This window comes from Salvia miltiorrhiza, unplaced genomic scaffold (genome assembly GCF_028751815.1).
Source record: "Salvia miltiorrhiza cultivar Shanhuang (shh) unplaced genomic scaffold, IMPLAD_Smil_shh original_scaffold_316, whole genome shotgun sequence".
In the NCBI taxonomy this organism is placed as follows: domain Eukaryota; kingdom Viridiplantae; phylum Streptophyta; class Magnoliopsida; order Lamiales; family Lamiaceae; genus Salvia; species Salvia miltiorrhiza.
Genome location: NW_026651526.1, coordinates 16097 through 28800, shown reverse-complemented (window position 1 = coordinate 28800; position 12704 = coordinate 16097). Strand labels below are relative to the sequence as shown.

The 12704-nt window shown below is 36.2% G+C and overlaps 1 protein-coding gene across 1 annotated transcript; it reads left to right on the top strand.

The window, feature by feature from the left end:
• Positions 1 to 8980: 8980 nt before the first annotated feature.
• Positions 8981 to 11212, top strand: LOC131004091 (putative F-box/LRR-repeat protein 8). Its single transcript, XM_057930689.1, has one exon. It carries the CDS (start codon positions 9213 to 9215, stop codon positions 10815 to 10817), a length of 1605 nt encoding a protein of 534 aa, XP_057786672.1. The 5' UTR covers positions 8981 to 9212; the 3' UTR covers positions 10818 to 11212.
• Positions 11213 to 12704: the final 1492 nt, after the last annotated feature.

Genomic DNA, 12704 nt, shown 5'->3' with positions numbered 1-12704 from the left:
CGTCGGGTATCTGTGAACCCGCTATCCGACAGGTATCCGTCACCCGCTATCCGCCGGATACCCGCTATCCACCGGATACTCACTATCCGCTGGACTCTGAACGGCGGGTAGCGTCTGAACTCTGAACGGCTGCGCTGGACTCTGAACGGTGCCTGGCATCTGGACTCTGAACAGCTGCGTCTGGATTCTGAACGGCAGCTGCGCTCTGGCGGGTGCGCGAACTGCGGAGACAGTGGTTGGGCGGAGACAGCAGTTGGGCGGAGGTTAGCGGCTGGGCGAAGGTCAGCGGGTGCTTGAGAGTTGAGAGGAGGGAAGAGGGTGGAGGTCAGTGGTTGGAATGGCGACGGCGAATGGCGTTACTGTACATACCCATGCGCCAATTAAATTTGAAGATCGAGTTCGAATTTATTATAACACAAACTTCAAATTTAATTGTTCTTATTAACACTCTCCCGCACCATTCCATCTCTCAGAAGTTGTATGACCACAAAGTGTACGATTCAATTTATAGAATCATAACAAAGAAAAATGAGAAAAAAGTGAAAGAAAAAAAAAACAATATTTATAACTAAAAATGTGTGTTTTTGAGAGCTTGTAGAATTGCAAGGGAGAAAAATAACCAAAGAAGCGAAGGAAAAAAAATAAAATCAAAGTGGCTGATTCAAGGAAAAAAAATAAACCTTTTTAAAATTATTTACAGTAAACTTAACTAATTGAGCTGATTGACCAACTAATCATTTAAATATTCGTCATGTCCATGTATGATTTTTTTTTTTGTTATTTTAATCCATTTGCAATAAATATAGAGTTTTTATTTTGATGTACTTATCCTTATATTTTCAACTTCATTCACACTCCATATTTATAAAATATTCATTTGCAAATCATTTAAAAATTATTTAATATATCAATTTAAATGGACATTTTTCTCTATTTTAACATATCTTTCAACCATTTTTTAAAACATATTATTCAAATCACACCACACTTTTAAAAAATAGAGAGAGTATTATATTTAATAAATATTTTAAAAATTATTTTTAGCTTCTCTCAATTTTGGGTTGGCCCGCCCGCCCTTGTGTAGACTACATGCATGAGAAGATATACATAATCATAAAATCAGGTATAATATTGTAATATAATATGTTTTAAGAGATTATAAGATACAATTTTTTAAGAGCTTATAAGTTGTTAAAGATATTTGGATAATTAAATTTTTAAGTTAGAGAAATATTTTTTTGATGAAAAGAATAAATCTTTGTTAGAGCGGAAAAATTGAAAATGAATAAATTTAAAAGAGTATATGATGAAAATAACAAATTATAATTGAATAATATTTGTAAAATGATAGTTGTGTATAATATTATGAAAAAATAAGTTAGGGAAGAGAAACTTATTTTTTGAGGAGCTTATTGTAGAGGCTAAAATCTACAATTGAAGTTGACGTCTGCACGTTCGGATAGATTGGGCACTAGCAACCCGTCAACACAAGAACACGTAAGAGCCATAGGTTGAGCACCGGGAGGGGGTGTCGACCGTAGAGCCTCTGACACTCAAGTTAGCAACAGAATAGCGAAGTGATATAAAGAACAAGATGAAATAAGAGAGAAAGACAGGCTGGAATGCGTGGTTATTCCAGGCTGTAGGCGGCGTCGGAGGGTGGAAACGATGACAGCCGGTTGTGATAATGAAAGATGGAAAGCGGCCAAGTTGGTTGTATCTGACTTGGAAGAGTAATCAGCCTGGCGGCAGGGTAGAGAGAGAGTTCAAGAAGTAGAGAACAAGTAGGATTTCGTGTCCGTTTGATGACCTAGTCGGGCTGTGTATATAGTGGACATCCAGCCGCTAGAGTTTCTACAGTTTGGCCTCTTCAAGGCCCTTATCTCCCAGGTTGTTGCGATTTGGACGGGATCACAAAGATTTACCCGTCTGATCGTGTCAGCTTGGTGGGAAACGTGTTTTAGGGTTTGACGACTGGGCCTTGTAACTTTGTCTTTCTAGGTTGTCAATAACCATTGGGCCGCATGCAATATATCCAGCTTGGTTGTGTATTCAAGTCGGTCTATAGCTTTCCGAGCTAGATGGGCCAACCTGTGTGACTGACTGGGCCTTTAGGGTCGTGCCAGGTTGGTGAGCTAGTTTGGTGGACAAGCTTGATGGGTCAAGCTGGGTGCGAATTATTCAACCGGACTGTTGAGACAAGTTGGACTTGAAGTGGGATAGTCATCCTGGGTCGGTCCAGGTTGATCTCAAGATAAGTATAACTTGACTTATTAGGCTGGACGAACAAGTTTTCTTAAGTAAATGGGCCAGCCTCGTTATTGATCCAAGTTGGTTCGAAGTTTGTCGGGCTGGACTGACCGGACTGTTTAGCTCATTGGTCGAACTTGGAAGGTTAATTGAGCTTGAGCCAAGTTGACGAATTTTGCCCACTACACTTATAAGCTATTGGAGCTTACTTTTAAAGTTTATAAATTATTTGAGCTTATTTAATTTTGTCAAACAATTTAAAGAAGCTTAAGCTCCTAACAACTTATAAGTTGTTTTAATTAAAGAACATATAATTAAGTTCAGTCAAATAGCCTCTTATTGTTTCTCATCGTGTTCCACTCGTAATTAGTTATTATAAACATAAAAATATTACTATATAATCAAAAAAATTATATATCCTAAATTTAGATTAATTAACCTTAATAATCAATTACTAATTCAAATAAATAATAAAAAATAATTATAAACTTTAATTGGATGAATGAACTTTAGTTAATTATTTTAAAATATAAGAAATTTAAAATTAAAATTATAATTAAAATTAATTAAAAAAATATAACACGATATGAAATAAAGAATCTCATATGGTACCACATTCTTGGCAAAGATTTTAGCAAAAGTGTAAACACACCAAAACTGATGAGGGGATATTGGCAAGTGGCAAACATACAATTATATAGCTATGATTGTACCTACTGGGATTTAATAATTCAGTCATGTGATTTAGGCTGTATGCCTAAAATTAAATTGAAGATTTTGGAGGCTGATTGATTGAACTATACACAGTGACTCTTAAAAAATAAATAGTTAGCAATTTTAATTTTGTATTAGGGTATTTTAATTTGAATTTTGATGTGCAATTCGGACTAGTATTATGCTAATAAGGTTTTAGTTGTTGAGTATAGCAAGGGCTTAAAACTAGCCGAGCCAAATATTAACAAGTTCGAACTCGACTCGTTAAATATTCGAGTGTTCGAGTTCGGCTCAAGTTCGACTTGAGTTTCTATTTTATTGATCGAGTTCGAGTCATTCCACCCATCAAGCTCAAATTATGTGGTACTTAATAATATAAAATTCGAGTTTAGCTCGAACTCGACTCGTCAGATGTTCGTATAAATAATGTTCGAGAATTCGTTTAAAACTCATGGAATGTAACAGCCGGCTCCAGACTTGACGGTTATCCCCATAGACCAACACAAATTTTTTTCTAGCGTGTTTCATTCCCACTCGCACGCTCTCTGAGAAACATTTCAGGGGTCACCCATCATGGAATTGCTCCAAGCCAAGCATGCTTAACCTTTGAGTTTTTTCCACGTGGTCACCAGAAAAGAATATGCATCTTGTTGGTATGAGTAGTCCAATCAAATCATTTAAGCTCTTCTTGAATATGTCGTCACATTCTAACATATTCTCGGAATCCCTCTCGTTCGGGTGTATTCTAGTTCATCCATGCGCTCCTTTGCTTGGAAGTTTTAGTCGGAACCGCTCTTTGTCCGTGCCTCTTTTGCATCGGCGATCACTCCACACTTCGTCCCCGGGCATCACATGGGAGGTTTGAAAAATGTTTAGATTGTGCTCTTGATCTTAATCAATATATTACTCGAATTCGAGCTCAACTCGTTTAAGGCTCGATTGCACGTTCGTGAATGAGACGAGCCAAGCCCTATCAAACTCAAGTTCGGCTCGATAAAATTATCGTGCTTGAAATCAGGCTCGATCTCAAATCGTTTACTACTGAATCGAGCTCTTCGAGTTGAGTCTTGAATAGCTTGCAAGTAACTATGTTCATTACTTCATTTACAATCCTAAGTATAATTAAAAGACTTATACATCTAAATTGACTCAAACAAGAGAGTGAGATCTTCCCTATAGGAAGAGACGTGTAGTATACTTAATTTATAATAATAAGATCGTTTATTTTGCATGATAAATTAATAAAATATATTTTTCGTTCACGGAGTAGTTTTTTGTCACTCTAGTTCGTCCACAATAAGTGTGGTGTTTTCATTTTTGATACCACTACATTTTCAACTTCATTCACACTTATTTACAAAAAATATCATCTAATAAATCATTTAAAAATTGCATAATAAATCAACTTTGATGGACTTATTTCTCCACTTTATACACATTTCCCAACTATTTACTTCGTTTGTCCACGAAGATTGTATGGTGAAGTAGAGGATATGAGTTTTAATAAGTAATTGAAAGATGTGTTGTATAAGATGATCTACTAAATTGAGTGGAGAAAAAGACCAACCAAAATTGATGTGTTATATGGTTTGAGTATTTTGCAAATATTGAATATGAATGAAACTTAAAATATAAGGGGTAACTTCCAAAAAATAAAAACATACGATCTTTGTGGACGCAAAAGTAATAAATATGCAATCTTTATGAATATTTGATTATTAAATTTTTTGCCCGAAACCACACTTTATTTTTGGTGGACGGATGAAGTATGAATTAATATTTGAAATATTAGATGAAGATAAGTTTAAAATTAATCAATTTGTCTTATATTTATATTTGTCCTATCAGTAAAAGTTAACTTCCCTTATCTAAAATTTGTAAGTCAAATATGAGAACTTCTATTCAAGTTAGTGGGCTTTTAAGCAAAGACCTTTTTTGTGAATTAATCGGCTTGTATAAATTATTTGATGGAATAAGTCGTTGATCATGTTCAAATGTTGTCGCGGATGATTATTCTTTAGAAAACCACATCTTTTATTTTGGAGGAATTGGTTTATACCACAAATGAAAAATGGGGTCAATGAGACAATGACTATGACAATGGCAATTTAAGGGCCGACAGTAATTCACTTCCAGTTAATATGTATTTATGTGCTTATATTTAATTTATCGCTTTAATTTTTTTGAGGGAGAGGACGAACTTATATTACTCAAAATCGGAAAGCACAATATCCGAGAGCCAGACAGTAAAATTCGTCTTTCAGATCATTACATCTTGACAAGAAAAAACATATTTAGCAAGCTCATGAACCGCTCTATTCGCCTCACGACGTACATAAAAAAAAATTAAAATCACGAACATGATTGAAAGCCTTCAAAAAAGATCATCACATAAAGAATCTGAGTCATGATGTGAGTCTTGCAAGAGATGGATTGCAAGAAGAGAGTCGGAGTAGATGACCACCGGACCAAGGTCGTGTTGAAGACAAAAACCCACCGCCAACAACTCTCTCTCTCTCCGAAAAAAGTAAAATCTGTAGAAGCAAACATTTGTACTTTGGAAGAGATGATTAAGCTAAAGAGCAGATGTGAAATATGTGCATCGCCACATCCACAATCAAAACAATTTTTTTAATTGTGAATTTGAGTTTTAAAACTTGAATTTACAATTAAAATTAGTGCTAGTTGTAAATTCGACTTGGTTGTGAAATTGTGGATAATTTTTTAAATTTTTTATATGAAGGGTAACATGGTAAGTGTGATCAATTTTTATTTTTTTTTATTTTACTTGTCAATTTTTAAATAAACTATTCAAAAGTGGTTATTTTCAAAATCCACTCGTTAAATACTGGTACATGGGAAGTACATCAATTATAATTTTTTTGCGTTACTTTTGTTTTCAATTGATGATCAAGTAGCTTCAAGCGATTTAGATCAACACACAATAAGTCAATTGGTTCAAATTATGTGTGTTATTAGGTGAGACTGACAAAAGTTGTTTATCAGTTGAACAAATAAATTGAACTAAAATTGAAATATGATGATTAAGCTATTCGCGTTTTACTTATGTACCTTGGTTGATCCTTAGCTCATACCCGTAAAATGCAAAATAAATTCCCTAACAAGTAAGCTACAAAACATCAACTGACTATCACTATTTCAGGTGATTTTTATATACAATTAAGGAAACACAAAGGAATTTTCCCATCCCATCACATATTATTATATGATAATGGACCAATTGAAATTAAGAGGATATGATGATTAAGAATTATAATAAAATCCCATTGAAGATAATAAAATCGGATTCAACAGATAAGCAGATAAATATTGTTCATAAATATTTGACAGTTTTAAACACTACAATCGATGGCAATAAATGTAGATGAACTTTAATTGACTATTCTCGTTAGGAAACAATAAAATAAACAGAGTTGCAAATTAATATGCAAAGTTTAAAGAAAATCAACCAAGTTTGTAGAGTTTCGAAGCCCAGACAATTTTTTAAGAAATATATAATTTAAATAAATAAAATAAGAAGAAATGTATTTGAGAAAGAGGTATATAGTTGAGAAATCACATGGTGAATGTGGACCTTGTAGTGCCATGATTGAAATTGTTCATGGCATGAATCAATGAATGTGACAAGGTTTCTGTAGACAAACGTGGTTATTTTCATCATTGCTTCATACCAAATTTTTGGATAGACTTTTTTAGTTAAATTCATTCCTCAATAGACTTAAATAAAATATTCAAAATGATTAGCACCAAAGCAGTAAGTATTTGGATACCAAAGATATCTTCCTATCCTCAACACCATGATAACAATTTCATTTTATTTCAATCGTCTGGATATATCTATATATTCTGATTTGTTTATGATGAAACACAAAAACAGATAAAAATATAGGTAGAGAATAAGACGTGCAAACTTTTCAAAGGAAAACTAATTACAACGTTACTATATATTAAAAAAAAGGGTGTAAATTAAATTATCTTGACATTTTAGGACGTATTTGATACTAGTATCACGTGGGGAATGACACGAGTTTTAAGAAAAAACATTAGTAAAGAATGTGTTGATTGGAAAAAGACTCATTATATAAAAATGAGTGGTTGTAGTTAAATTGAATGTGAGATTATGTAAAAACGAAAGATTATGATTTTAAAAAAATGAGGTAATAAAAGTGATACTTTCTTATGGGATTGAAGATTATTTGGATTATCCTTTAAAGATCATCGAGCAATTTTGAATCGAATATTAAATTGATGTTTGAATTTAAATTTCAAATTCGTGCTATAATTTAGGAGGAACATGTTTGTTACAAGGTCGAGACATTATTGCAACATTTCAAAGTTAATTTTAATTTGCCATTAATCCTTATTGTATTTGGTGATCAAAAATTAATATTTCATAAGATTGATTACAACCCATATATATATACTATATTAAAATAACAGTTTCCAATTGAAAATCAATTTCAAAATTAAGTGACAATTTTGTAATTATCATAAAATTGAAGGTTTATTTTTAACTATATTGTTCTTTCTATTTTTCATTTCTTTAACATCTGATTTATTGTTTTAATTTCTTTCCAAAATTGTGAGATTCGATTAATTATAAAATATTTAATATGCATATCAAATTAAAGATCATGATAAGAGCTTTAATTTAATATATTTTATGTAAAAATATTTGATTTAAAATGTACAAATTAAATTTGTTTAAATATTAAAATCTTATAAATTTCTCTCTCCTCTCTCATGTTTTTGAAAAAAAAAAATATTTTTAATTCTTTTTTATTAGTATTTTTTTATTTGTTTAACTTATTTTTTTTTCTTTTCATAATATCAAATTTTATAATTGTAAATTCTTTTTTATTTTTTTATTTTTTAATATTAAATTCAAATATATTTAGGTTTTTTTAAGAAAATATATTTAGTTAAAAATTAATTTTTATTATATTCATGAGTATGATAATTAAATTATTATTAATTTATATATAAATATAAAAAATAAAAAAAATCTCTTGCATTGCATGGGATGCAAATGCTAGTAATTCATTTAAATATAAAATTTATTGAAATCAATTTCTCAAAAATCTTAATCGATCTGTTCGCGATAAAAAATTCTTAGGAGGGAGAGACACATATTTTAAGACGAATTGTTGAATGTATTGAGAGTGATGAAAAATATTGTAATTAATATTGTGAGTGATGAAAATGTGAAAAATAAAGGTAAATGAGGTATTATTAGTAATGATGTATAATTCAAAAATAGAAAGAGAGATTTTTTGTGAACATCCGAAATAGGGGTGTAAACAAACCAAGCCGCTCGCGAACTATTCGGAGCTCGGCTCGAAAAAAGCTCATTCAAGTTCGTTTAAAGAAGCTCGATAAATAAACAAACCAAACTTGAGCTTAGTAGTATTTGGCTCGTTAGATCGTGAACATGTTCGTCAAGTGATTCAGCTTGAAAAATATAAATTATTAGTAGATACAACTTATATTTATCCACTAAAATTAATAATAATTGTATTAAACTTTTAATTAATTTTATTTGTCATAAGAAAATAATTAATATATTTATTATTTTAAATAAAATAATTTATTTTTAAAATAAAATAATCAATATTTTGAATATAAATATAAATTTAGAAAGTTCGTATAGGCTCGATTAGGCTCGTGAGCCTCAAAGTATTCGGTAATTAAAGTTCGGGATTCGATTCGATACTAAACAAATCAAACTTGAGCACACTACTATTCGATTCGGTTCGGTTCGATTACACCCCTAATCCGAAATGAAAATTTAAGAAATTTTATTGTTGATGGAGGGAATATTATTTATTACATGCTAAGTTTGAACGAGAAAGAAAAGAAATGGAATTAAAGGTCAAGAAACATGGGGAACAAAATACTCCCACATATTTTGCAGATGAAGATACAAAAAAGACAAAATATATTTGAATTTACAATAAAGTGAAAAGATAATAATCCCCAATAGAAAAAGCGAAAAGAATGGACTGCCCCAGCGCCCAACTCCCCACCTTAATTGCCTCAGATGATTACAATAATTTATTGTTTAATCAAAGTTTAATCCAAAAGTTAGCACGAAAAACAATTTTTTCTCCAACAAATCCTTTTCTGGATTAAATTCCCCATTCCCTCAGCACCAACAGAGATAAGCAAAAATTCCGCTGCAGCTGAAGACGACAGAGTGAAAATCCCACCTTCATCCGCCGCCGCCGATGGGTCAAACCGCTTCCGCTGCGAGGCCCAGATCCTCCAAATCCACCGCCGCTATCTCGCCGTTCCTGGCGGAGCCCGGCCTCGAGAACCCCGACGATTCCGGCGCCGAATTGGACAATTCCGCCGAAATCGATTACTCTCTGAGCCTCCCCGACGAATGCCTGGCGTGCATTTTCCAGTCGCTCTCCGCCGGCGACAGGAACCGCGCGTCCGTGGTCTGCCGCCGCTGGCTCGCGGTGGAGGGGCAGAGCCGCCACCGCCTCTCGCTGAAGGCGGCGGCGGAGCTCTCCGCCGCCATCCCCCGTCTCTTCGCCCGCTTCGATTCCGTCACGAAGCTCGCGCTGAAATGCGACCGCAGATCCGTCAGCATCGGCGACGACGCACTGATTCTGATCTCGCAGAGGTGCAGGAACCTCACGAGATTGAAGCTCCGCGCCTGCCGCGAGCTCACCGACGAGGGGATGTCGGTTTTCGCCGCGAATTGCAGGAATCTGCAGAAATTCTCGTGCGGCTCTTCCAGCTTTGGGGCTAAAGGGATGAATGCGCTGATCGACAACTGCGGATTGCTTGAGGAGCTCTCGGTGAAGCGATTGCGAGGGATTACTGACGCTACAGCAGCTGAAGCAATCGGGCCGGGTAAGGCTGCTGATTCTTTGAAAATTATCTGTTTAAAAGATCTTTACAATGGGCAATGTTTCGGGCCTTTGATAATTGGGGCTAAGAATTTGAGAAGTTTGAAGCTGTTTAGATGCTCTGGAGATTGGGATAAATTGTTAGAATTGATTGCTGATAGGGTTGATAGTTTGATTGAGGTACATTTGGAGAGGATTCAAGTTAGTGATTTAGGGCTTTCGGCCCTCTCTAAATGTGCAAATCTGGAGGTGCTGCATTTGGTGAAGACGCCCGAATGCACGAACATCGGGCTTATGGCAGTCGCTGAGAAATGTAGGCTGCTTAGGAAGCTCCACATTGATGGATGGAAGACTAATAGGATAGGTGATGATGGATTGATTGCTGTGGCTACTTACTGCCCTAATCTGCAGGAGTTGGTCTTGATTGGTGTGAATCCCACACGATTGAGCTTGGAGAAGCTGGCTACGAATTGCCAGAGTTTGGAGAGATTAGCCCTTTGTGGGAGTGAAACTGTTGGAGACACGGAGATATCATGCATTGCTGCAAAATGCTTCGCGTTGAAGAAGCTGTGCATCAAGAGCTGTCCAATGTCGGATCATGGCATGGAGGCGTTGGCGGGTGGGTGCCCTAATCTGGTGAAGGTGAAGGTCAAGAAGTGTAGGGGGGTAACCACTGAGGGAGCGGATTGGTTGAGGGCGAGCAGGGGTTCTCTCTCCGTGAATCTGGATGCTGTCGAGCCTGAACTGCCCGATGCAAGCATTAGTGAGCAGGAAGCTGGTGATGCTGATGGGGATGCTCCATTGGGTGGCGGGAGTGGAGACCCTAACATTGCATCAAGCAGCAGCAACGGGAGGTCCACTTCGTTCAAGATGAGGTTAGGGTCTTTCTCGCGGAGGAGCTTGGCGATGTGTACATTCAAGAGGTGGTCGAGCTTTGGTGGCAGACTGAGGAGCAACTCCGGAAGGAGCTGATGTCGCTGCTTTCCATTACGTGTGCTGTTTGAATGCGTGACCAGACCACGGCTTCTGGTTATTTTCGAAGTTTGTGGGTGATTGAGTGAATGCGTTTTGATGTGTTGATGAGAAGTATTAACAATGGCTCATTCAATTGAATAGGAGAAGAGAGAAAGGCCTTTGCACTCTCTTACTGTATTTGACTTTATGCAGAACACTGAAAATGACAACCTAGTAAGAACTTGATGGTTGTTTATTTGCTATAGTTTTTGATTGTTGAAACTCATTCAAATGTGCAATTCTGTTGTTATGTATGAACCCAAATTACTACACTTTTCCACCATCGTGCTGGTTTGGGCTAAATCTCCTCATGTGTTGATTGTTGAATGTATAAAGGTGATTGTTTTCCTTCAGCGTTACATATACCGCAACTTTGGAGGGTTTTTGAAAGTTTGGCTTGTGAGTGAGAATCCATAATTAGAAAGCTGAATGAAGGATTCTTGTGTGGAATATAATAAAGGGAAAATGTGCAGATTGCCCCTGAACTACACCCCCTAGAGCTTTTAGCCCCCTATACTCGGTCAAAGCGCGTTGACCTCCCTGAACTCCCGAAAGAAGGGTGCAATTAAGTCCACCCTTTAAACGGCTGTTAAACGCCGTTTAAATGAGGGCAATACGTCGTCGTTTTTGCAATCTCACTCTCATCATCTTCTTCATCTTTTCCTTCTCGTCGGCAGCCTCCGTCGACGACCACAAACACTTTCTCAAATGTCTGTCGGAGAAATTCGATGACAACTCGTCGTTTTCCAACGTCGTCTACACCAAGGCCAACTCATCTACGCTTCCATCTTGCAAGCCGTTTCCCTCTCCCCTCTCACATCATCTTTTCCTTTCGCCGACAGCCTCTGTCAACGCCCACAAACACTTCCTCGAATGTCTGTTGGAGAAATTTGACGACGACTCGTCATTTTCCAACGTCGTCTACACCAAGGCCAACTCATCCTACGCTTCCATCTTGCAAGCCGCCATTTGGAACTTGAGATTCACCACATAATCTATGCTGAATCTTCAGCGGCGGCGACAGATTTCAGTTTGGAGAAGGATGAGGCTAGGGTTCATTTTTTTTTTCGGAGAAGAAATGTGAGAGGGGCGTCGGACTCAAGTGGAGAAATGTCGGTGCAGAGGCGGACAATGGCGTGGACAATCGCCGGAATTCCCAGCACTGAGGCGGTGCGGCTAATTCTGGTGTGGCGCAGCAGCGCCGCATGTGAGAGAGGTGGGCGGAAGACATCAAAAAAAACAAAACAAAAAAAGTTTAAGTTAAACGGCGTTTAACAACCGTTTAACAGGTGGACTTAATTGCACCCTTTTTTCGGCAGTTCAGGGAGGTCAATGCGCTTTGACCGAGTATGGGGGGCTAAAAGTTTTAGGGGGTGTAGTTCAAGGGGCAATCTGCACCTTTGCTCTATAATAAATGAAGTGGAAACTAAATTGGCTTTGTAATTGCACTCTCTTCCGTTTGAATCAAATGATGAAGTCGAAACGAAAGTTGATGTTATTTTTGAAATAAGGTTGAATATGATTGTGTGTGAGGTATTGTATTATTATTATGGTATGAAGAAGACAGTTTACCAAGAATATGCAGAATTCAGTCCTACTACATATAATCTAGCAACCTCTTATTCACATAGGCGAAGCCAGCTTAATAGAGTAACTAACTGCCCCTTTCAACTTTCAACTACACAATGTCCATCAACAGGATTTACCAAAGCACAACCAAACTCAAATTCAAACAAACTACGAAACTTGCATGATTTCGATTTACACTCAGTTTGCACTTTGCTGTTAATGAGACTGCTTCTATGCTACTTTAACTACTCCCTTCACCATTTTAGAGATTTTTTT

Bases quoted from the DNA above. Each gene is read 5' to 3' on its own strand.
- LOC131004091 (XM_057930689.1), top strand. From the start codon at position 9,213: ATGGGTCAAACCGCTTCCGCTGCGAGGCCCAGATCCTCCAAATCCACC.